General features: G+C 41.9%; 1 protein-coding gene across 3 annotated transcripts in view; it reads left to right on the top strand.

Moving 5' to 3' along the window:
- Positions 1-26079, top strand: part of TRAF3IP1 (TRAF3 interacting protein 1) — a 153601-nt gene that overhangs the window by 53311 nt on the left and 74211 nt on the right. For all 3 annotated transcript variants that reach the window (XM_081338874.1, XM_081338875.1, XM_081338876.1), the window contains exons 8-9: positions 25150-25170; positions 25399-25486. In XM_081338874.1, coding sequence (XP_081195000.1) covers positions 25150-25170; positions 25399-25486 — 109 coding nt within the window. The remainder of the gene's footprint in view (positions 1-25149; positions 25171-25398; positions 25487-26079) is intronic.

Below are 26079 nucleotides of genomic sequence, written 5' to 3' on the forward strand. Positions count from 1 at the left end.
GTATTCCAGGTTTCTTACTAAGGATTTAGAGAGTGGTATTAGTACATCACATGATTTTGATTCAATTCCTGTGTTAATGCAATTTAGGATTGTATTGGCTTTTTTTTGGCTGCTGCCGCACACTGCTGACTCATATTTAATTGATTGTCCAATAGGACTACAAGATCCCTCTCACTGTTACTGCTATTAAGCCAGGTTTCACTTAATCTGTTCCTTTACATTTGGTTTTTCCTGTCTAAGTGTAAGACTTGTTGAATTTCATTTTGCTAGATAGGGCAGAGTGTTCAAGTCTGTCGAGATCCATCTGGCTCTTGAGCCTATCTTCTAGGTTGTTGGCTATTCCTGCCAGCTTAGTATCATCTGCAAATTTGATGAGTTCCCCTTCCATTGCCTCAGCTAAATCATTTATGAAGATACTGAAAAGTACTGGGCCTAAGATAGAACCTTGTGATACCTCACTGCTTATGACCCTCCATGTAGATGTAGTATCATTAAGGACTACTTGTTGAGTATGGTTTGTCAAATGAACCTTTATTGTCAAAGTACAACCATGTATACATTGAGATTGGCTGAGCCTCCCTTCGTGCCCCCCCAACTCACAGTGACAACAAACCCACCATTTTGTTACACCATGTGAGCAAGTCAATCATACATAAAGTTATTTCCCGTTCAAGAGCCTGACAGCCCATGGATAGAAGCTGTTCTTCAGCCTGTTGGTGTGGCTGGCTATACTCCTGTATCTCCTGTATCTCCTACCCAATGGTAGGAGAGTAAAGAGGTACCGACCAGGGTGTGAGTCGTCCCTGAGAATTTTCCTCACTCTTCCAAGGCAGCGAGCCCTGGCAATGTCATCCAGTGGTGTCAGGGGACAGCCCACGATGTTTTGTGTTGTGCTCACCACCCTCTGTAATATCTTCCTATCTGCGGCTGTCAGGCCAGCATACAAACCACGATACAGTGCAAGAGGATGCTCTATAGTAGACCGGTAAAAGAAGGTCATTAGCCGTTGTTCTACCCTGTTCTTCTGCAAGACCCTGGGGAAGTGGAGTCTTTGTTGGGCCTTTCTGGCCACCTGGGTTGTATTAACTTTCCAGGTAAGATCTTTACAGAGGTAGACTCCTAGGAATTTAAAGGAGGAAACTCTCTCCACACAGCCCCCCCCCTCGATGTAAAGTGGGGCAGGTTCCTCTCTTTTCCTCGAGAAGTCTAGTGTTGTGATTCAGGGTCAGCCTGTGGGTTCGGCAGTTGGGTCGGACGACTCAGAGGAGGAGGAGGGGGGTGTTGAAGACCTTGCTGAGGGGGTTGAAGATCTTGCTGATGAGAGCCCTCAGCCAGGCCCCTCCCACTTGGTCACCACGGAGACCCAGCTGTGTGAGCCTGACAGCGTGGATGAAGATGACCCACAGCTGGCCCTGTTCAAGGACGCCCGATGCAGGAGGCAGTCAATTAGGAGTAAACAGAGGAAGGCAATGGGGCTTCTCGGAAGGAGGCAGAGAGAAGCCACGCCCTGAACTCTATATAAGGGGAATGTCTGGGAGGGCTGGTTTGCTGAAGGCAACCGCTCGGATAGTTCATGTTTCTTAAAGCTCCTGTTTCTTGGTTTGTCTTGTTCCGTTTGTTTTTGTGGTAATAAATTTGGCAGGCGTAATTCCAGCCTCTTGCCTTCTTGAAAAAGGGTTTGTCCCTGCCTTTTCTGCAGGGCCGGTAGCAGGCTGGTACAGAACATCTAGCACCATCTGCTTTGTCTTGCCAATGTTCAGGTGCAAGTTGTTCACATCATAGGGATAGTTTTTGTACCTCCCCCCTGTACGCTGTTTCATCTCCACCTGTAATAAGACCCACTACGGTGGTATCATCTGCGAACTTAATGATCGCAGTGGATGGTCAGACGATACACAATCATATGTGTACAGTAACTACAGGTAGGGGCTAAACATGCAGCCCTGTGGCGAGTCTGTGCAAAGCTTAAGGGGGGTGGATGAAACAGGCCCGACCCTCACTGTTTGTAGCCGCTCTCTTAGAACAGGGCTTTTCAACTTTTTTACCCATTGTATCACTTTTAGGATATGGCAACATCCGAGTACCACCAGTCGCCTAGCAAAAACTTGATGACCAAAAAAAAAAGGAAAAAAGTGATGAAGTACAGTTAGTCCTTGACTTACAACAGTTCACTTAGTGACTGTTCAAAGTTACAATGGCACTGAAGAAAGTGCCCCCCAAGCCACAGCTGAGCAAGACACCTGCCTGCCTGCCCGGCGGCACTCTTCCTCCTGTCCAAGGTTTTCATTGTTGTGAGCATTTCTGTTGAGGATTGGCAGCGGGGGTGGGGGGGTGTTTGGTTTTTATTTCCCCCCCCCTCTGCTGGGTGGTTGCAGCAGGTTTTAGTCACTTCACATGACCCTGGGACACTGTGACCGTCATAAATATGAATCAGTTGCCAAGCATCTGAATGTAAATCACAAGACCCTGGAGATGCTGCAACATTCCTGCTGATTGGTGCTTCTTCTGGGCTCAGCAGAAGCACCGGGATCAGCGCCAAGCTCCAGATGGAGCCTGGCGCTGATCCCGGGACTTCCGCTGAGCCCTGATAGCCCTGCAGGTCCAGCCATCTCTTGCTCAGGCTTCTGCGGTGCTACCACCGGTTCAGCTCATTCCCCTCCCCCACTACCCCTTTTCTAGGATGGTCGCGTACCACTTGCCAGGTGCCAATGTACCACAGATGGTACCCATACCACTGGTTGAAAAGCCCTGCCTTAGAAAGTCTTTAATCCAATTCCAGATGGAGGGGGGAAAAATTCAAGACAGTCAGCTTTTCAGTAAGGATGCTCGGCAGAATAGTGTTAAAAGCTGAGCTATAATCAATGAAAAGCATCCTGACATAGCTTCCAGGTTTCTCCAGATGGCTTACTACAGAATGTAGAGCAGTAGCTATGGCATCATCTGTCGACCTATTCCCCTGTAGGCAAACTGATGTTTGTCAAAATCCAGTGGGAGGCATGTCCTAAGATGTTGGAGAACCAGTCTTTTGAAGCATTTCATCACTAAAGACATTAATGCAACAGGTCTGTAGTCATTCAGGCACTCAATTGCTGTTTTCTTTGGGACTGGGACAATGGTAGCTGCTTTTAAGCATGATGGTACACAGGCCGTTTGCAAGGGGATGTTAAAGATCCTTGTCAGCCAGTTACAAATCAATCTGTTGGTGATACTGTCTATCCCGCATTTTTCTAGCATACCACAAAGTAGGTTGTGATCTACTTTGTCAAATGCCTTACAGACACACATACATATATACACACAAACATCCACCGCATTTCGCTGGTCTACTAACTTAGTCACTTTGTTAAAGAATGAAATAAGATTGGTTTGGCATGATCTGTTTTTAACAAACCCATGCTGGCTTATAATTTTATTTGTTTCTAGATGTTTGCAGATCTGTTTTTGATTACCTTTTCCAGTATCTTTTCAGGTATTGATGTTAGACTGATTGGTCTGTAGTTTCCTGGGTTTGGTTTTCTTTTCTTTTTTGAAAATGGGAACCACTTCAGCTCTTTTCCAATCCTCAGGTAGTTAGTTCCCCAATGCTCCAGGATTTTTGAAAGATATGGTACAATGGTTCTGAGATAACATCTGCCAGCTCCTTCAGAACTTTGAGATGTAATCTGTCAGGTCCTGGAGATTTATATTCATCAAGATCAGACAGGTGCTCTCTTACTATTTTTTTGCTTATTTTAATTTTTATTTCTAGTCTGTCTTTTAATTATGATTTTGGTAGGTTGGGCTGTAGTTTCTTTTTGCGTGAAGAATGAGTTAAGCAGCTCTGCTTTCTCCCTACTACCTATTACTTCCTTGCCATTTTATCTCTTTAGTGGGCCAACTGTTTCCTTGACTTTTTTGTTATTTGTATGTTGAAAGAAACTTTTTTATTATCTTTGACTTTACTACATAATTCATAATTAAATCACACTCATTCCTGGACTCAAGGCTTGTTAGTAACACTTCCCAAGTATTATCAAGGGAACTTAAGACAACGTACACTTGGTGTGCTTCTGAAAACACCATTCCTTGCTCTTCTAATTCAAGGAAGGTTTTTCTCATAAACTGAAGGGGATCTGACAGATTTTGTCTAGACTGTAGTCTTGCTCGATAAAGTTTTCTGGTGAGAATTACTTTGCTGCTTGCTTTTTCTCATAAATTCTGTGCATTCTGCACCAGATTTTAGCCCATGCACATGTATTACCTGACTATCATCCAAACACAAAATTATGTTGGCATGTGCTTTTACATTTTGCCTTTCCTGTTCCTCATTAAGATCTGCTGGCGGATTGCTTACAACTGTCCACAAATCCTCACTCTGCAGAAACATTTCCAAGTTTAGGCTCCTTGGGAGATAATTTGTCTCATTAGAAGGAGCCAAAGGAAATCTCCCTCCCATTCCTGTAACAGATAGTATCATGCTGTCTTTACAGGCCAATCATCCTCAATCTCCCTCAGGTTCACAAATAAACTATTACCACGGAGAAATTTACTACTGTCACTTCAGGGTACTTCTGGGCCCATAACCTGTCAGGGAATTGCGCAGCAGATGACCAAATGAAGTCAGAGACACTGACATGAGTTTATATTTTTATGTATAAATAATCTACATTTATATTTAGAGCAAGCAAGATAGTAGACAAACAGGAGTATTATGAGGTAAATCACAGGAACATCATCATGAGATAAATTATAGAGCACATAGAGGATACAGGAGAAAAAACAGGAAACAAGGAAACTGCTCTCATCGGTATTCTTAATGTCCCTAGGCTTTGACCAAGCAAAGCAAGTAGTAATCAATAGAATGAAGGACATGGACTTCCAAGAAGAACTAAATAGGTTGCCTCTCCACAGTAGGGATAGAATCAAACAGAGTGTGTGGGAATCGGCAAGATATCTAAATGATCTGACCTTCCCAAAACAAAGAATAGCTTTCTTCAGAGCCAGATTTAACATTCTCCCCTCAGCACTCCTCCAGGGCAGGTATAAGAGAACACCAATAGCAGAATGGGTATGTATATGTAGTAAAGGAGAAGTCGAAGATATCTCACATGTTTTATTGTACTGTGAGTTATACTGAGGCTATAGGTCAGCATACATTCTCCTCTTATTAGATTGCCAGGAAGGGCAGACAATTTTTATGTAGGCTTTCTCCTCCAGGACTCAAACCCTTCTATCACACATGGAGTGGCAAAATTCTGTGATGTTGCAATGTCCATGAGAAAAAAAATTGTTACAGAATTATAGTTGTCAACTTGTGCCAATTTTTTGGAGATATCTCTAACAATTTTTGGAATAGTATATTTACTCACAAATTTATCGGCTTCCCACTCACTTAAACTAGGGAGTGACCCTAACATTTTGAGAACATGTATTTTCTTAACAGGGATGTTATTATTTATTATTAATGTAAGTGCTATTTTTTAACATATTGCAAAGGTTGACATCTATTGCTGGTCTGTGACCGTAATAAAGTTATATTCCTTCATTCATTCATGCTCAAATGCGTAAAGGTGCCTCCACCAGCCCCAGGCTGCCAACCCAGAAAGGTTGGGGACCCCTGACCTAGGTGACTGAGAATCTCCATAGACTTCAGTCTACTTCAAAGCACTAAGGGAAGGCACTTCAGTTTAAGAATCAATTCAGTTATGGAAATTAGTACGCATCCAGGAATCTCGTGTTTGCCTCTGATGACCTCCCAAAGGTTCTCTATTATTTAATTGTGGTTATTGCTTGCTTCTTTCAACCTACGAGGGCTTGAACCTCTTTTCTTTACCACATTTTGTTATTGTTCAGTTACTAACTCATGTCCAACTTTTTTCAACCCTATGGACCATATCACGCCAGACTCCCCTGTCCTCCCTGGTCTCCGGGAGTTTGCCCAAATTCATGTTCATTGTGTTGATGACACTATCTAACCATCTCATCCTCTGCTGTCCACTTATCCTTTTGCCTTCAGTCTTTCCCAACATCAGTGTCTTTTCCAATTTCTCATTAGGTGGTCAAGTATTTGAACTTCAGCTTCTTCCTTCCAAAGAACAATCAGGGTTGATTTCCTTTACAATTGACTGACTTGCAGTCCAAGGGACTTTTAAGTGTCTCCTCCAGCACTACATTTGAAAAGCACCAGTTCTGTGCTTAATGTTCTTTATGGCCCAGCTCTCACAACCATACATTACTACTGGAAAAATCATAGCTTTGACTGTACTGATCTTTATTGGCAAAATGTCTCTGCTTTTTAATATACTGTTTAGATTTGACACATCTTTCCTCTCAACGAGCAAGTGTCTTTTAATTTCATGGCTGCAGTCACCATCTGCAGTGATCTGGGACCCAAGAAAATAAAATCTGTCACTGCTTCATTTCTTTCCTTTCCATTTGCTAGGGAGTAAGAGGATTGGATGCCATGATCTTAGTTTTTTTAATGTAGAAGTTTCAAGCCAATCTTTGCACCCCACTCTTTCACCCTCATCAAGAGGCTCTTTAGTTCTTTAATTTCTGCCATTAGATTTCTTATCACATATGGCTTTTATAAAATTTGTTACAGGTTTTTCCCCCTCAGCAACATTAAGTGAAATACCAGTCACACTATCCTCATTGTATGATATTGGAAAATGTGATTAAAATAGTGTAGGAAACTTGATAACATCTAGTAGGAACAAGAAGAAAAACCATAACACTAAATATAGACAAATTAGTAAAATTTGCAAAAGATTGATGTAAAGTCGGTGTCAATTTAATGGCCACATAGATAATTTCCACGATGATCTGTCCCTAATGTGGTCCTTCAGGTCTTTCAGTAGAACACGAATACGAATCCATTTCAAAGTTATGAATCCTGCAGCACCCCTGCAGTCATTCATCCTTATAACTGATTGCAGATGTTATGTGCTCCTGGCTACTTTCCTTTGTGACCAGAGGCAAGCACGCCTGACCAATAACCAGCCAAGAGACGTAGTGAAGGCCTTTTGTTTCGTTTATTGCAATAAGCAGGCAGAGAAGCTATCAAAGCTTGATTCTTTCCAAAGTTTCAAACCAAAATGTTCCCTTCTTTATACAGCTCTGTCCTGGCCACCACATCTCTCCTCTTTCCTCATTGGCTGAGGTACTATGAGGCTACACTCTTTCTGACCACCTCCTACATATTTCCTGCTACATACTAAATCATACATCATATGTACATTAAAATTAGGAGATAATTTATGCAAATTTTGAAGACCTTTCCTTTACTTCTATCACAGAGACACTGCAGCATACCCACCCACCTATTACCCCCCATCCTGTCCTTCCAGGTCCTCAGAGACATTGGGCTTATGTTGCCACCATATCGGATTCCCCATCCCCACCCCATCACTATGGGATATCTAGAACTCAGGAAGTTAGAGTAGAGAAATCCACTTCCTTTCTGGCCCATGTGGCACAACTGAGGAGAAAAAAACCTGTAACTTTTGCTAGTCCTCAACTTTATAACAGTATGGGTAATCCCCCAGATATGAACATTTATTTAACAAATTTTCACAAAAAATGAGTTAATTCAGAAAGGGTACTTATATTAGAAATTCAACATGGTGACCAAAAAGAGGCCTGTGTAGCCATGTGACTTGAATTCAGTTTCTGCTGCTGCAGCACCCAAGTTTATCTCTCTGAGTTGCCTGGGCCGTTTGGGTTATAAAGCAGGCGGGGCGGGGGGGAGGGTTTGGTCTCTGGTCACATGGCCAAACGAGCAGAGCCCAGCGCTGAGTTTTTTTGTTGATGCTGGTGGAGAATCTGCTGCTGCCTGGGCTTCAGGACTAGAATTGCTTCTGTTAAAGTATTTTAATTTTTTTGTTGTTGTTTCTCTACAGTGCTTGCAAACTGTTTCTTTACAAGCACTTTAGAAACTGCTTTTCTTTTTACAGTAAGTACTGTACTTTGCAAATTATTGTGTTTCTAAGTACAGTATTTATAGAAATGCTAGTCAGCCTCTCCACAAAGCATTCTATAACGCTGTGTTTCCTTGATTTTATTTTAGAGATTAGCATATATTACTGTAGTCTGTCAGTTTTAAATTTAAATTGCCTCCAGAAGTTGTGGGTGCCCCATTACTGAAAGTTTTTAAAAAGAGACTGGATAGGCATTTTTCAGAAATATCTCTTGTGAGAGCAGTGGGTTAGACTAGATGATCTCAAGGTCCATTCCATCTCAGTTACTGTTGCAAGCCAACAGTTCTGTAAACCCACCCCCATCTGCCTCTGCATGCCTGGCTGGAGACACTTAAGCTAGTGGCAAGTATTTTAAAAGCAATTGGAGAGTTCTGTAAACCCAACCCCCTCTGAAGAAGCTTGAGCTGCCTAGCAACAATTTTTTTTAAAAAAAAAAAGCATTGCAAAGGAGAGCCTGCAGCCTGCTTGGGAGGCAATTTAATTCCTGAAACCGGAAATAGCTGATAAGCGACCAGCAGCAGGAGCGGGAAAAGACTTTCAGTTCAGGCAGCCATTGAAGGAAGTAGTAAGAGAGCGTCAAGAAGAGGAAGCCAGGAAGTTATTAGACTGTAAACTAGCTGTGAAAACTGCTGTAAACTGTAAACTAGCCGTGAAATCAGACAAAATGACAGAAAAGCAACAGGGCAAAGATTACCTTTGGAGCTTCGGAGACTGAGCCTTTGAAAAATCGGGCGTGGAAAGTGATCTGTTTGGACTGTCCTGGTAAATTTTGAACTTTTGAAACTTTGCTCTACTTGCCACGGGTGGTTAATGGACTTAAGATGGAGTAAGTGACATAGCAACTTAGTAACTGAAGTCTGGATAGTGAGACACCTACTGGTCTTTGGCGGCAGAGAAAGACATAAAAGGTGCCAATTTCAGAGCCGGAAATGAAATAAGAACGTGATTTTGAACATATCTAGATAAATATATTACATAATTTTATTATATAATCTGTTTAGTTGGTAATAAGTATCTGGCTGTAATTGTTATACATAACTCTTTGTTATATAGTTAAAAGGTTTATATAAGGTTAAAGGATCTAAATACTTGTAAAGCGAGTTTGTGATTAAGCAACCTGGTTAATTATGACAAGTATTCCGGGTCTAACTAACTCTAGCACAGGTAAGAAGGTGACAACACAGGGGCAAGGGATGTCCTCAAGCCCTTCCAGTCAGAAATCCATAGAGGACATGTTGCAAAGGGAAAGATCAAACTCAAATTCTTTTAAAGATTTACATGCCCTCTTACAAAATATGCGTGAGGCAATGACCAAAAATCATGAGGAGATGAAGAAAGAAATAGGTCAAATAAGAAACGATACTGGTGAACTTAAGGGGAAAATTCAAGCGATAGATGATAAATTTGAAGGGATTCAACAACAATTAATTAAAAATGAACAAAGGTTACAAGATATGGAAGCTAGAATGGAAAAAGAGGAGAAGAGAGTTGAGGATCTAAATGAAACATTACTTCAGGCAAATAAGGAGTTAGAGACAACAGTTATTTTTCTGGAAGCGGAAAAGGCTGCTCATTACCTACGTTTCCAAAATGTTCAAGAAAAAAGAGGGGAAGATTTACTGGATATGATGGCAGAATTAATGGCAAAGGCACTTGGTTTAGGGAAGGAGGAAATGTTGGCGGAAATTGACGAAACATACAGGGTTCAAACTAACTATGCGAGGAGACACAACCTCCCTAAAGAAGTACATGTACAACTGGTTAAAAAATCAATTCGGGATGAACTTCTGCATAGATCAAGAGAGGAGCCATTAGAATTTCGAGGACAACAAATAACTATTCTTAAACAGATACCTAGAAGGATGAGGGATTTGAGACGCGGCTATCAATTTTTAACATCGAAACTGATTAGTGAAAATGTGAACTTTAGATGGCTAACCCCAGAAGGTATTTTAGTTACATGGCAGGATAGAAGGTACAGATTGGATTCGATAGAGAAGGCAGAAGATTTTTATAAACTCCACTTTAATAGCCAGGATGAAGTAGAAGTAGAAGATCAAGACGGCAGGGAGGTAAGAGAAAGAGACACAAGACGGATAGTTATGGAAGGGAAAGCTTTAGGAGTAGAGGATAGAAGGAATAAACCTGGAGAGTCCACAGAGCTACATGGAGTCAGAGATAAGGATGCGAGAGTGCCCCGAATTACGAGATCTACAAAAACTAGAAATAAGTAAAACAAAGGGAGATGAGTGTAGAATTTTGTCTCTAAACATCAACGGATTATGTTGGGTTTAAACATGATGTGATTAAAGGTAAAGGTAAAGGTTCCCCCGCACATGCGTGCTAGTCGTTTCCGACTCTAGGGGCCGGTGCTCATCTCCGTTTCATAGCCGAAGAGCCAGCGTTTGTCCGAGGACGTCTCCGTGGTCATGTGGCCGGCATGACTAGACGCCAAAGGCGCACGGAACGCTGTTACCTTCCCACCGGAGTGGTCCCTATTTTTCTACTTGCATTTTTACGTGCTTTCGAACTGCTAGGTGGGCAGAAGCTGGGACGAGTAACAGGCGCTCACTCTGTTACGCGGCACTCGGGATTCGACCCGCCAAACTGCCGACCTTCTGATCGACAAGCTCAGCGTCCTAACCCACTGAGCCACTGCGTCCCTATGATGTGATTACATATAAGGAAATCTTAAGTTTGGAGAGGAATGTATGGTGTTTGAAGCCGTATAACTTTTTAAGAGAAGAGAAGATTGTTCAAACCTGGTTTCAATACAGGCAACTACAGGCCAGGTGGAAAGAAGATCAGAAAATTGGTTTTTTCAATGACTGATGAAAATCTGGTAAAGCAAATTAGAAGTCAGGGTCCAGCACATATCAAACGGATATATCTTGCATTGATAGAAATTGACTCAGAAACAGAACTTGTTAAAGATTGCATGATAAAGTGGGCTCAGAATATTCAAGAAGTTATTACAATGGATACTTGGGAAAAGATTTGGGTGAGAAATATAAAATTTACGCAAGCTTAAAATTTAAGAGAGAACTTTTATAAAATGTTTTATAGGTGGCATTTAGATCCCAAAAAGCTTGCAAGTATGTATCCGAACTATCAGCCTAAATGTTGGAGGTGTGGTGGCGAAGACGCAACGTACTTTCACATATGGTGGACCTGTAAAAAGGTTAAAGCATTTTGGATTAAAATCTGGTGGAACATGCAGAAGATATTTAAGAAAAGGATAAATTTTGGTCCGCAATTGTTTTTACTGGGCATAATTACTGATACTACTGTTGTGGACACTAAGTTGATGTTGAAGTTAATTACGGCAGCAAGACTTTTAGTAGGTCAATATTGGAAGAAGGAGGAACTGCCGACTATAGAAGAATGGACTTTAAAAGTTTCTAACCTGGCGGAAATGGCAAAGATCTCGGCATATTTGAAAGACCACTCGCAACAACGTTATATTACGGAGTGGAAAAAATGGATTGATTATATCCAGAATAAATATGGGACTAAAAAGTTTCATTTAGCATTTGAATAAGTATTGATGTGATATTTGTATTGCTTGTAGTCACTCTATAAGAGCTAAAGTGCGATAGACTTAATAGTTCATTGTTGTTAGCATATGGTTGTTTATGATTGTTTCTACTTTTATACCTTGTATTTAGCTCTGGGAAGTCGGGGACTGGGAGGGGGGAAGGGGAGGGAGGGAGGGTTGGGTAGGGCTGGGAAGGGGGTAGGTGGGGAGGGGTTGTTAAAGATAAAATGTATTGAAAAACTTTTCAATAAAAAAAAACCATCAACGGATTAAACTCACCAGTGAAAAGGCGGAAACTTTTTAATAAGCTCATTAGCCAACAATTAGATATCATTGCAATCCAGGAAGTCTATATAAAGGAACAACAAAAACATTTGCTAGCCCAACCAAAATTAGGGAACCTATTCATTTCATTAGACCGACAAAAGAAAAAGAGAGGGGTGGCATTATATGTAAATCAGAAACTGGCAGCCAAACAAATTTATAATGACAAAGAGGGTAGAATATTGATAGTTGAGGTTGAAATAAACTATAGGAAGGTGATGATGGTAGAGATATATGCCCAAATCGCAATCAAGAACAGTTCTTCAAAACACTACACAATAAGATATGTAGCATTGATCATGATGAGATCTGCTTGCTAGGAGACTTTAATGCTATCTTAGATACGAATCTGGATTATATGGGCAAGATGATTAGGAAAAAGAAAAGAAGAATTTTACCGAGATCTTTTTTTAATTTGGCTAGAGACTTAAACATTCAGGATGTTTGGAGGGAGAGAAATCACAAGGCAAGACAATATACATATTACTCTAATCGGCATAATTCATGGTCTAGAATTGATATGGTATGGATGACAAAAGAAATCAACTCCAAAATTGAAGAGGTGTGTATTGAGACAGGTACTTGGGCAGACCATAATGCCATGAAATTTAGCTGGAAAGGTTCAAAAAAATATCTAGATGGACCTTACAAAGATCAATCCTAAAAGAAGATGATTTTAAATCAAAGATGGAGAGAGAATTAGATCTCTTCTTCAAGGAAAACAAAGTTGAAGACACCTCTATACAAAATAACTGGGACACAGCCAAGGCAATAATGAGAGGGGTAGCAATGGCATATATGATAAACAAGAACAAGGGGAAAAAAACAACAACGGAAAAGGTTAGAAGGGGAATACAAAAGATTAGAAACAATACTCCAACAAGAACCACAAAAAAGAATATCAGACAATCAATGGATTTGATTAAACATAAGCTTAATATTCTAGATAAAGAGAAACTAGCACAACAGATGAGAGGCATAAAACAAAACTTTTTTGAAAATGCAAACAAACCGGGCCGATGGCTCGCATATAAATTGAAAAAACAAAAGGAGAAAAGCTGGATTAGCAAATTATGTGATGACAAAGGGAGAATACACTATCAGGAAGAGGAGAAAAAAACTATAGCCCAGGAATTTTATGAGCAATTATACAAAGAAGATAGTCAGGTAAATATGGAGAAAGTGGAGGAATGTTTCCAAAAAGCTAAATTACCTAAGGTTACAGAGGAAATTAGAAATATGCTGAATGAAGAAATTAGGTTGTCCGAGGTGATAAAGGCCATTAATGAACAAAAAAACAATAAAGCATCGGGTCCTGATGGCCTCCCGATAGAAATCTATAAGGAACAACAAAATATTTTAGCACAACCCTTACTGGAGGTGTTTAATGCGGTATTAGAAGATGCAAGAACGCCTAAATCTTGGTCTGAGGCAAATATAGTTCTCATCCCGAAAGACAACACTGATCATACATCAATTCAAAATTATAGACCTATATCACTACTCAATTCGGATTATAAGATATTCACATCAATCATAGCTGAACGACTTAAACGATTCCTGAATGACTTTATACATGTAGACCAGAATGGCTTCCTTGCTAAGAGGCAAACCAAACATAATATTAGAGTAATACTGGATACGTTAGAGTATTATGAACTACACAGCGGACAACAGATAGCGTTACTATTTCTAGACGCCCAGAAGGCCTTTGATAATGTAAAATGGTCATTTTTATATCAACAACTCAATTTTATGGATATGGGTGAAAAATTTATAAACATAATTAGGGCAATATAGGAAGCAAAAGTAATTATTAATGGGGAAACATTTAGGAAATTTCAAATCCAAAAGGGAACACGGCAAGGTTGCCCTTTATCTCCACTGCTGTTCATACTGACATTAGAAGTCCTAACGAGAATAATTAGAAATGACCCACAGATAAAAGGATTAGCTATTAAAAAGGAAACTTTTAAACTCCAAGCATTTGCGGATGATCTGGTCTTCATCATGGAGCACCCATACCACACGGGACCAAAATTACTGGAATAATTAATTAAATATGGTGAAGTTGCTGGATTGAGAATAAATAGACATAAGACCAAGATGATTGTTAAAAATATGACTAATAAACAAAAAGAAAAATTGGCTGGAATTATGGACATAGAAATAGTCAAAAAAATAAAATACCTAGGAATCAATATCACGGCTAGATGCACCTCATTTAAAGAAGATAACTATGATAAAATAGTGAAACAAATAAAAGGTGATTTGGAAAGATGGGGAAACCTGAAACTTTCATTATTGGGGATAATTGCGGTTATCAAGATGAATGTCCTGCACAAAATCTTGTTCTTGTTCCAAAATATTCCAATACAACTCGACTCCAAATTCTTTCGAAATCTGAACAAACTATCACTAAATTTTGTTTGGCAAGGGAAAAAACCAAGAATCAAAATGAAATACTTGCAGGATACAAAGGAAAACGGGGTTTTTGGATTGCCAGACTGGGAGTTATATTACCATGCCGCAGCATTAAATTGGATTAGAGAATGGATAATTTTGAGAAATAGAAGATTACTGACTTTAGAAGGTCATGATTTACAATTTGGTTGGCACGCCTTTTTATGGACTGAGAAACAAGGATTATTTTCACACTTTCAAAAATATCGGATTAGGCAAGCATTATTTAACATCTGGAACAAAATTAGAACTCACAATTATACTAAAGTACCAGTCTGGCTATCCACTCTCGAAGCGATTGTTTACCCAAACCTATTTGATTTGGACAACATAATTTCATATAAGGATATCATGAATGATGAGGGGGAATTGAAGTCTAGAAATGAATTAGACTTACAAGGAATAAAACTAGATTGGTGGGCCTATTTACAGATTCAATCAAGATTTGGGAAGGATAAAAAAGAATGGGGGATAAATACTCAGGAAACAGCCTTGGACAAAATATTATTGGGCCCAAATAATAAACAGATAAAGAAATTATATAATTTGCTTCTGGGATACAAGTTGTTCGAGGAACAAGTAAAGGACCCTATGTTGACTTGGGCTAAAAATCTGGGACATGGCATTGACCTTGATACATGGCAAACGCTCTGGGACAGAAATAAAAGAATAACATTGGCTTTATCTTACAAAGAAAACCTATTCAAAATGTTCTATCGATGGCATCTTCCTCCAGCACGTTTAGCCAAAATGTATAAGACAGTATCTCCCAAATGTTGGAAGTGCTCCGAAGAACTAGATACATACTTTCATACGTGGTGGTCCTGTAGCAAGTCACAAAGATTTTGGCAAATGATTTGGGCATGGCTAAAAGAAATATTAAGACAAGAAGTTGAGTTCAGTCCAGAATTTTTCCTATTGGGCATAATAAAAGAGAAATACCCTAAAGACGAGTTGTATCTGATGATTAACATTATTAAAGCAGCAAGAATGTCATTTGCCCAGAATTGGAAAAGGCGTGAAATTCCAGTAGAAAACGAGGTAATAAGGAAAATTTGGGAATGCGCAGAAATGGATAAATTAACTTTGGAAATTAAAAATAAAGACCAATCAGGTTACTACAAAATTTGGAATAAATTTTATCTTTGGCGGGAACAAAAGGAAGGTCTCTATTAGAACTTATAGATTGGTTGATTATTCTAAATGTTGTATTATATTTAATTGATTTGTATCTTAAGTGTATTTTATGTGTGTGTGTATATATATATATATATATATATATATATATATATATATATATATGAATATTGTAGACAAGAAGGTATGTCAGTCCGTTTGTACCGTGTCCAATGTTTTAAATAATAAATTTAATAAAGAAATTTAAAAATAAAAAATAAAAAAAGAATTAAATACAAGGCCCAAGCTAAAAAAATAAATAATAATATAAGAACCACAATAAAATCCCAACCCATCCCCCATCAGGCCAGGCCGGCTTCTTCGAATAAATAGGTCTTCAGATCGCGTCGGAAGGAGCGAAGGTCGGGCGCCGTCCGGAGCTCAACCAGCAACCAATTCCATAAGTCCAGGGCGCCCACAGAGAAGGCCCTCCCCCTGGGGGCCACCAGACGACATTCTCTGACCGGTGGCACCCTGAGGAGGCCCTCTCTGTGGGAACGCACAGGGCGGAGGGAAGTTGACGCCGACAGCAGGTGATCCCCGAGGTACTCCGGACCCATGCCATGTAGGGCCTTAAACACCATTACCAAAACCTTGAATCTCACTCGGAAGACAACTGGGAGCGAATGCAGCTCGCGGAGCAGAGGTGTAACATGGGAGTATCGGGAGACTCCCAACACAACTCGCGGCTGCATTCTGTACCAGTTGGAGCCTCCGAGTAGTCCTCAAGGGAAGCCCCATGTAGAGAGCATTGCAGTAGTCCAAACGAGAGGTCACGAGCGCATGAGTGACCGTACACAGGGCATCCCGGTCTAGATAGGGCCGCAACTGGCGCACCAGGCGAACCTGGGCGGAGGCCCCCCTAGTCACAGCCACTATGTGGTCTTCCAAAGTAAGCCGTGAATCTAGGAGGACTCCCAAGTTGCGAGCCCTATCTACAGGGGGTAATAGCTCACCCCCCATGGAAAGGGATGGAATATTCTGAATATCCCGGTATGCCGGTATGCACAGCCACTCAGTCTTGTCGGGGTTGAGTTGAAGTCTGTTCCTCCCCATCCAGACCCGAACCGCTTCCAGGCAACGGGACATCACGTCGAGGGCATCACTGGGGTGGTTTGGGGTCGAAATAAAAAGCTGGGTATCATCAGCGTACTGATGATACCCAACTCCAAAACCATGAATGATCTCACCCAGCGGTTTCATGTAGATGTTGAACAGGAGAGGCGAGAGGACCGACCCTTGAGTAACTCCACAAGCGAGAGACCTCGGGGTCGACCTCTGCCCCCCTGCCAACACCGACTGCGAACGTCCCAGGAGATAGGAGGAGAACCACTGAAAAACTGTGCCTCCCACTCCCAATCCCCTGAGACGCCGCAGCAGGATACCATGGTCTATGGTATCGAAAGCCGCTGAGAGGTCTAATAGGACTAGGACAGAGGAATATCCCCTGTCCCGGGCCCTCCAGAGATCATTCACCAGAGCGACCAATGCCGTCTCCGTGGTGTACCCAGGCCTGAAACCCGATTGGTACGGGTCTAGATAATCCACTTCATCCAGGACCAGAGGGAGCTGATGCGCCACCACACTCTCAACAACCTTCGCAAGGAAGCGAAGGTTGGAGACCGGACAAAAGTTATTTAACACAGCTGGGTCCAAGGCAGGCTTCTTGAGGAGAGGTCTCACCACCGCCTCCTTCAAGATGGCGGGAAAACTACCCTCACTCAAAGAGGCAGATATAACCGCCTGGAACCAGCCTTGTGTCCCCTCCCGAGCCGCATAAACCAGCCAGGAAGGGCATGGGTCCAATAAGCATGTGGTGGAGCTCAACCTCCCCATAATCCTGTCCACTTCCTCCGGAGTCACAGAATCAAACTCCTCCCAGGTAACATTGACAAGACCGCCCGTGTCCTGATCGTCAGACTCTGCCCAGTCGGAGTCCAGACCGGTCCGAATCCGAGCTATTTTGTCCGACAGATGTTGACTAAACTCCTCGGCACGACCCTGCAAGGGTTCCTCCCTCACCTCCTGATTAAGGAGGGAGCGGGTCACCCTAAACAGGGCGGCCGGGCGGTTATCTGCAGACGCGATAAGGGCGGAGAAGTGATTAGACCTCACCGCCCTTATCGCTGCGAGATAAGACCTAATATAGGTTCTTAGTCGCAATCGGTCGGATTCGGATCGGCTGGACCTCCAACAGCTCTCTAGGCCCCATCTCCGACACTTCATCTCCTGAAGCTCCGCAGAGAACCATGGAGCTCGCTGGGATCTGCACCGGGTCAGGGGCCGCAAGGGTACAACTCGGTCAAGTGCCTCCATGGCTGCCCTTTCCCAGGCTTCCACTAAGGCATCCGCCGAGTTGTGAGTAACGGAGGCAGGTGGGGACCCCAGCGCTGCCTGGAACCTATCAGGATCCATTAAGCGCCTGGGGCGGTACCATCTAGTTGGCTCCACACACCCACGGCGGGGGGTGGCAAAACGGAAGACCAGCCGCAGGAGATGATGATTGGTCCATGACAGGGGCATAACAGTTGGGGAGCCCCCACCAAGATCATCTAACCACCGTCCAGATAAGAAAACCAAGTCAAGGGTGTGGCCTCCCACATGAGTCGGTCCATGAATTACTTGTGTCAGGTCCATGGCCGTCATGGAAGCCATGAACTCCCGAGCTAACTCAGATGATCCTCCCAGGGATGGTAGATTGAAGTCACCCAAAACTATAAGTTTGGGGGACTCAATCACCAACCCCGAGAGGATGTCGAGTAGCTCAGGCAGGGCTGCTGCTGCGCGACTAGGTGAAAGGTACACCAGCAGCAAGCCCAACTGCGCCCCAGTACCACATCTCAAAAAGGGACTCACACCCGACTATCTGGAGAATGGTGGCCTCCCGCAGACACAAGGTCTCCCTGATAACTACCACCACTCCCCCGCCCCTACCTTGAGCCCGAGGCCGGTGTAGCACCCAGAAACCTGGTGGGCAAAGATCAACCAAAGGGATACCACCCTCTGGGCCCAACCAAGTCTCCGTGATGCAGGCCAGGTCCGCATGCTCACCCTTAAACAGATCCCGGACAAGGGGAGCCTTATTAACAACGGACCTGGCGTTCAGGTACACCAGCCGGAGCTCAGGTGGCTGCACATCCTCGCTCCCGGGACCTCGGGGAGTAAGCAGAGGGTCGGAGCGCCTCACCGCTTGTAAATAGCGGAGATGCCCTCCCCGGTATCGATACGGCCCTCTGTTCGTACACCTGCTGCCATTCCCCAACGTCGTGGGAATAGGAAGTCCCACGACCCGCTCCAGAGCCCCAGATAGTCATTAACGACTTGGAGCTACGTCATTAAGCAAAACATTGCTAAGGGGGAAATCAAGTAACTAACTGGATTCTGGGAAAGCTGATTCAAAATTGACAAGACTAATCAGTTTCTGGTTACCTCCACGTCACTGCCATTTGGAATTGTCACCTGGTATTAGGATAATTAAAAAGAAGGGAATTCATTGGAGAGGATGGAATCACAAGAGATTAAAGCAGGTTATCAGTGGAGAATACCCATCGAAAATAGCTCTGAGTGTGTTGTGCAAATACCTGGGGTATTCCTCATTGTGTGCTGCTGATTCTCTTGTAATCACTTCCTGTCCAATCTCCCTACTAAAGAGATTGCTTGGTTCCCCCCCCCCCCCCCGCTTTCCTGGAAGATTGGAGAGATAGGACAGTAAGGCATTGCAACAGTATAAGCAGACATAAATGGGGAATATGCCAGGCTAGCTATATAGTATGTTTTGGGCTGCCAGTGTCAATATATTACATTTGAGATTTATTCCTCACTGTGTGAGGGGGTTGCTTGCATCTTAGCATGCTTGGAGAGTCCTCCTTAGAGAGTAAGGATAATGAAAGACTGGATACACTGTCATGATGAAGGCAATTAGAGGAGGAAGGCTACAGGGTTGATTTGTCAGAGAACCTTGAAGTGGCACAAATTTAGCATCTAGCTTCTTGGAAGGTCTTGAATATGCTAAGGACTTGCTAGAGAACCAGACCTTGTCCCCTACTGCTATGAGTAGGTCCTCCTGTCACTAGGCATCTGCCGCCTTCTTGTAATACTGTTTTACTTGGTTGAGTTGTTGCTTCAAGAGGGCTTGGACAGTAAGTTGCTCCTTTAAGAAATCAACTGCCCCTCGGATGTTTGAGTCCAGGGTAGAGTGGTCTGGCAACACTTTCAGGTGTGTGCCAAACAAGGCTTGAAATGGGGACATTGAAGTTGATGAATGTAGTGTGTTGATCCTATAAGGAGCAACAACAATGGCCAGTTGTCCAACAACAAGGACTGGAGGTTCAATAGCACCTCAAATACTGTTGGAGGAGCTAGTTATGCTTCTTAGCCCCACCATTTGTGCCAGGGTGATGGGTTGAAGAGAGGTTGACCTTGACATTTAGGAGCTGGAATACTGCCTTTTAAAATCTGGATTGGAACTGTACGCCTCTATCTGAAATCAGTGCTGAGACCATGCCATGGTAGGGAAAGACGTGGTTTAGAAAAAGCTGGTCTGTATCTTTGGCATTGGGTAAGCCCTTGCAGAGTATGAAATGAGCCATCTTGGTGAAAAGATCTACCACCACCAAAATGGGAGTGAAATCTTGGATGGGGAAGGGGGGGTGTAAATCAGTAATGAAATCCAGAAAGACTATATGTTATGGGTGGGCAGATGTTGGAAATGGCCACAAGAGTCCTGCAGGCTTGTGATGGGGAGGTTTGGTCTTCCTGCATGTGTGGCAAGAGGCCATATATTTCTTCATATCTGTCTCTTAGGTCACCAAAAGTCTATCAAGGTTCTGTGCAGAGTTTGAAAACACCCTCATTGCCCTGCTGATTGTTATGGCAAAGCTACAATACCTCTGTAAGATCTTGCCTCAACTATTCCTTCAAGAAAGTCAAACTCTTTTTTTTAATTAAAGAGTTTTACAAAAAAAGATTTTACAACACATATCCCCAAAACCCACCCACCCCAAACCACCCCTCTTCCCCCCCCACTTCCCAGAGCTAAATACAGGGTTATAGATATAATAATCATATTCTAACTAAAAATTATCCATAATATAAAATTAACCAAATTCATAATGTGCTTTAACTCCCCTTTAACATAAATACATACAAAGTACTAACACTGAAATTAATAACAATATCCCTCTAAAATCTACTCATAAGCTAAATGGAACTTTTTAGTCCCATATTTATTCTGAATATAATCTATCCATCTCCTCCAAACTGAAATATATCTTTCCTGTGAATGATCCTTCAAATAAGCAGAAATCTTAGACATTTCTGCAAGATTCTTCTATAGTAGGCAAACTATCCTTCTTCCAGTATTGTCCCACCAGTAACTCTGCTGCTGTTATCAAATTCAACATCAAATTGGTTTATTTAACATCACAATCTACAACAATGCCCAATAAAAACAATTGCGGAGAGAACTTTATCTTTCTCTTAAAAATCTTTTGAATGTTCCACCAAATTTTAACCCAGAAAGCTTTTATATTTCTGCAAGTCCACCACATATGAAAATAGGTGGCTTCTAAACTACCACATCTCCAGCATTTAGACTGTAAGAAAGTCAAACTCTTGAAGCAGGCAGCATTTCAAAAGGATCTTTTTATTGAGAGATAGTGATTGCAGAGAAAATAGGCAGGATTTAAAGTTACTGTGCGAAAACATTAGGGTTCATTAGTTGGCAACTTGGCCATTGGGTTGAAGTCTTGCCCTGTGGCGACTTGAAAAGTGGTAAAACCAGTGCTGGTGTGTACAGCATTCTTATAAGCCACTTCAGCAAATGGCAAGAGGTCAGTCCAGTTGTCTTGTTGGTAGTTAATAAAGCATCTTAGGTATCCTAGAATTGAGTTCATTTGTTCTGTCCCACCATTCATTTGCAGATGGTGACTAGAACTCAGGCCCTGATCTGTTCCCAAAAGGTCCAAAATACTCTCTAGATTGAACTTTGACATAAGTTGGACCCCTCTGTCAGAAATTATGTGACATGGGGCCCCATGTAAGCAGTATACATGATGGAGAAACAGCTTTGCCAGGGTTTTGGTGGTGGAGATCTTCTGACATGGGATAAAAGTGGACCTGTTTTGAAAATAAGTCAGTTACCACCCAAATAACAGTATTTCCTGCACTTTCTGGCAGTTCTATAATAAAATCCATAGAAATCTGTCTCCAAAGTGCTGAAGGCTCTGCAGGAGGCCAGGTGTCTTTTGCACTGATGGGGCAGCTAGGCATATAGCTTTCAATGTCCTTTTTAAGGGATGACCACCAAAATTGTCTCTTTAGGATGTGTTGGGTTTTCATGAATCCCAAATGTCCCGCCAGTTTCATATCATGGCAGATGTCAATGCTGCTAACATCAGATGTTCTTGCTTGACAATGTAGGGAGATGTAGCCTTCCTTTAACTCATATATTATTTTTAGAGCTAGACTCCGGGGGGAGTAGGGAGAATGTATCTCGACTGTTTGTAATAAGAGAAGATAAAAATTTGGCAAGAGGGAAAGTTTGCATTTTAAACTAATTGGAGAATGTGATTAATGACATTAAATTAAGGGAGGGAATTGTGTTTGATAACATGTGTTCAGGGGAGGAGAATTCAGATCTTGGCTTCTAATATGTAAGTGCCGAAGCTATGCGAGTATAATAAAAGATAAACAATGGCTTGAAGTTCTTTGAAGTACTGCATTTGTTGGAACCATGACAACATGTTTGCATAGTTCTCAGTCTCTGACTGCTTGGGATGTATAATTTTCCTCCTAGCCCTTCCTTCATAGAGCAAATATTTTTGTGGTTGAGAAACCACTCATCTTCCTCTAGGGCTTTATTTGAAAGCCAGGATAGTGGTGTTATCTAGTGGCGACCCCCTTTTGGTTGTGCTCTCATTACTCGAGCCGCTAATTGTCATGTTGGGAGCAAAGGTTTTACCACTTCCGCTTTTGCACTATTATAGTGTGGTAGCCTCGACAGAGCGTCAGCTAATAAGTTCTTCCCCCTCAGTAAATAACAGAGGGAGAAATTAAAACATTGAAAGTGCTGTGCCCACTGTGCCTGCTTGGGGGACAATTTCCTCAGAATTTTCAGAGCTTCTAAGTTTTTGTGGTCAGTCCAGACTGGAAAAGAGATTTTAATTCCTTCCAGGACATTTTGCCAGGTGAGGAGGCATAGGCCTCTTTTTCCCACACCGACCAACATTGCTCAGTTTCTGTCAGTTTTTTAATGTGTCAGCACAAGGCTGTAGTTGGCCTTTCTCATTTTCCTAGAGCAGCACAGCTCCCACCATGATATTATTGGCATCAGCCTGAATAACAAAGGGCTTTTGATAATATACCTCCCATAAGGCTAGTTTAGAGAATATTCTGCCTTTTTAAAAGTGGGCCAGCATATCTTTCATGAGTGAAAGGGGATGTACATTTTCCACACACACTGTATTAAAACTCCTATAATCAACACAGAGACCCATTTTTCTTCTCCCAGAACAGAACTGGGGTGGCCACCCTGGGTCTGGCTAGCTGAATAAAGTCTCAGGCCATGTTTTTGTCTATAAACTTGAGCAGTTTAGCTAATTCCCTTGGAGTCATGGAATATAGTTTTAGTTTTGGCAACTTGGCCCTTGGAATAATCTCAATAGCACAGTCTGTGGGCTGGTGGGGAGGGAGTTTTTCTCAACCTCTTTCACTAAACACATTGACCAAATCATGGTATTCTCAGGGTAGGCCCTGCAGCAACTCGCTCTGCAAGGCAGCTCCCATTTCTCTTCAGGGTTTCTTCCTTGCCTTGTGGCCACCATTGCATGGGGGCTTTCTCCCTCTTTGGGAACTTCAAGAGTCCACCTACGGGTTCCATTTTTTGAGTCAAGTCCGTCCTAAGATGAAGGGCCATTCCATTCTGGATGCCACTATAAAGGTTAGAGTCTCGGAGTGGCTTCCCGTGGCTAGGCCCAGGGACTCGATGCCAAAAGTTGCTGGGATACCCCCTGCAACTGACCCTTCTAGTTGACAAAAAGTAATTGGGTTCTTTAGTCTCCTCAGGCGGACTCCCAGTTTTCCTACTAAGGTTGGGCTTATAAAGCATCTGGTGCATCTCGAGTCTAGCAATGCTTTTAGGACCTCTGTCTCAGCAGCGTCATGAAGTAGATAAAGTTTCAGAGCTCTGGGGCATTGATGTTGGTCACCATCCATCAGGTGGCGGCCCCCTCCAGGGCCAGGACGATGACCCTGATCCTAGCCCCTTCGGTGGGGATGTTTCGCCTGTATTTTTGCATGTAGGTGAGGATGTGGGAGAGAAAGAAACCAAATTGCTGGGCGTCCCCATCAAACTTGATGCTAAGAGTGGGTGCCTTTTGCTCCTGCTGATGGGGTCCCTCTCCATTGCACCACCAGGGTCCCTTTGGGGAGGTCTGCCTGGTGTGGTTGTCACCCTCTCTGCAGATTTGGTGGGTGCCGGCTGCTGTCTCTGGGGTCAAGGATTCCCCCCTTCCACATGTGGCTTCCTCGTGCCTCCCATCCTCTCTTTCCATGCAAGTTATGGCCTCTTGCATTTTCAGATTCTAGAAAGCTTCCATCATGGAAACATATTGCTTGTTTCATGAGGTGATTGGCATGATCCAGTTCTTCCTCCAGTTCACTGTCATCATACAGCCCTTCCATCTCACACCTCTAACCATGCTATTGGCTGCCATGGTGAGGGTGACTTCTTCCCATTCCTCCTTCTTCCACACACCAACAGACCATCTTGGCTTTGAAGGCTTCTCCAGGGCAGCAGCTTCCTCTGTCCATCCAGCAGAGTTTGTGTCAGGGTGAGTTTTGGTGGAGGTTTCCCCCCAATACTCAACTTCTTCGTGCTCGCTGCCCTGGTTAGACATTGTGTGCACAGTCCCCATGGTAGGGCTTGGCTCTGCCAACTGGCCTGGGGTCCAGATGGGGGCATTTCATGTTGGAGATGGTCAGTGGATCAATAGGATCCCATCTCCATACTGTAATATTCTGATTTTTAACTTATTTAATTTCTATTTATTTAATATTTAATGTTTGTACCTCTGTTTCTGTGATGTTTGTAGGCCACACAGAGTTGCTTGACAGTGAAATGGGTGGCATATAAATTTAATAAATATATAAACACTAACTTATCATGCATAATGACTTTTTTGTAGTATTCCCATTATATGGAATACAGGCATTTAAAATATTACAAATGAAAAATTACAGTCACGCTGATTGTTTATTTCTCCTTTTTTCTTTGTTTTGTACATTAACCATTTCTTTATCTTTTGTTTCTATTGATCTGCTTAAGTATAATGACACACTGACTATTTCACAATAGTGCTAACATACTTTTTTATAATAGTGTAGTACCTTGAGTGGAAATCACTTTTAAAATTGTGAAATATACCACTGAATTCTGTCCTAAATCTGAATCTATTACATAATTCTTCACTGGATTTTTTTTATCTGCTGTCAACACTTCTCAGCCTAAGTGATTTGCTATCTGGATAGTTGAAAAGATATGCTGTTTTTCTCATGATCAAGATAAAGGTATCTTGGAATTGGTGGGGAAGATCTATTCATGTATGCTTGTATACTCTGTCCTCAGTTCTATGTACAACAAACAAATTATTTGATCTATTCAGTCTGAAAAATAATATATTTATTTTGCAGGTGAATCATTTGGTGATGCAGGTAATAAGCCTTTATGATTTTTATTTCAGTAATGAGAAATTTAGATATATGTTTTATTGGAATTCAAATTAAGAATATCTACCAGTAATCTATAATAGACATTATGCATTGGACTTGATTTTTATACAATATTTAATTTAATAAATCTAGTATATTTCAGTAAGACAAAGAACAAATATTGGATGCATTTCCTCAAAATGACATAATACAATTATTTTTATTCCACAGAGGGAGATGTTCTGAATACTGGTACAACAGAAAAGATTTCTGAAAATAATGAATTTACAAATGAAATTCCATCTCAGATCACTAAAAGGTCTGATTATATATCCTTTCATTAATAACATTAATAACTTACTCATGCTAATAATCAAGATATGTTACAAAGCCTAAGCATTCTATTTAAACTAATATTTAAAACTTTAATATTTCTTAAACTCAGTTAATGATCAAGTACAAATCATCTGAAAATTTATAAATATTCTGCCACCTTAAATTGTTCATATGAGCTGGTGATATTATGATATTTGAACTTCGGCTGCTCTGATGGCTAGCTCTCAACCATTCTCATCCAGTTCACGTTTATCTCTATTGTCTGGGAAATTGCATCCATAAATACCTGTGTCCCACAACACAGGAGATTCTGGTTACTGCAATGGGATCCTGGCTTTATCTCTTATCCTGTCATGGAACGAAAATGTAAAACATATTTTTTTACCCACTTAGGTGAATTACATGCTTATATTGAGACAGCTACTTACTTTTGAAGATGATACATAAAAGTAATGCCCAAAACCAGCACTGTGCACTATGCTAATTGCCCAAAGCTGTCATGTAATGCCATTGGACCACCTTGCTGGCTTTATGTGCAATAATAGTAGTTGTCTTGCTTGCTTGCTTGCTTGCTTA

The sequence above is a fragment of the Vipera berus genome (assembly GCF_964194415.1).
Source record: "Vipera berus genome assembly, chromosome: 1".
In the NCBI taxonomy this organism is placed as follows: Eukaryota; Metazoa; Chordata; class Lepidosauria; order Squamata; family Viperidae; genus Vipera; species Vipera berus.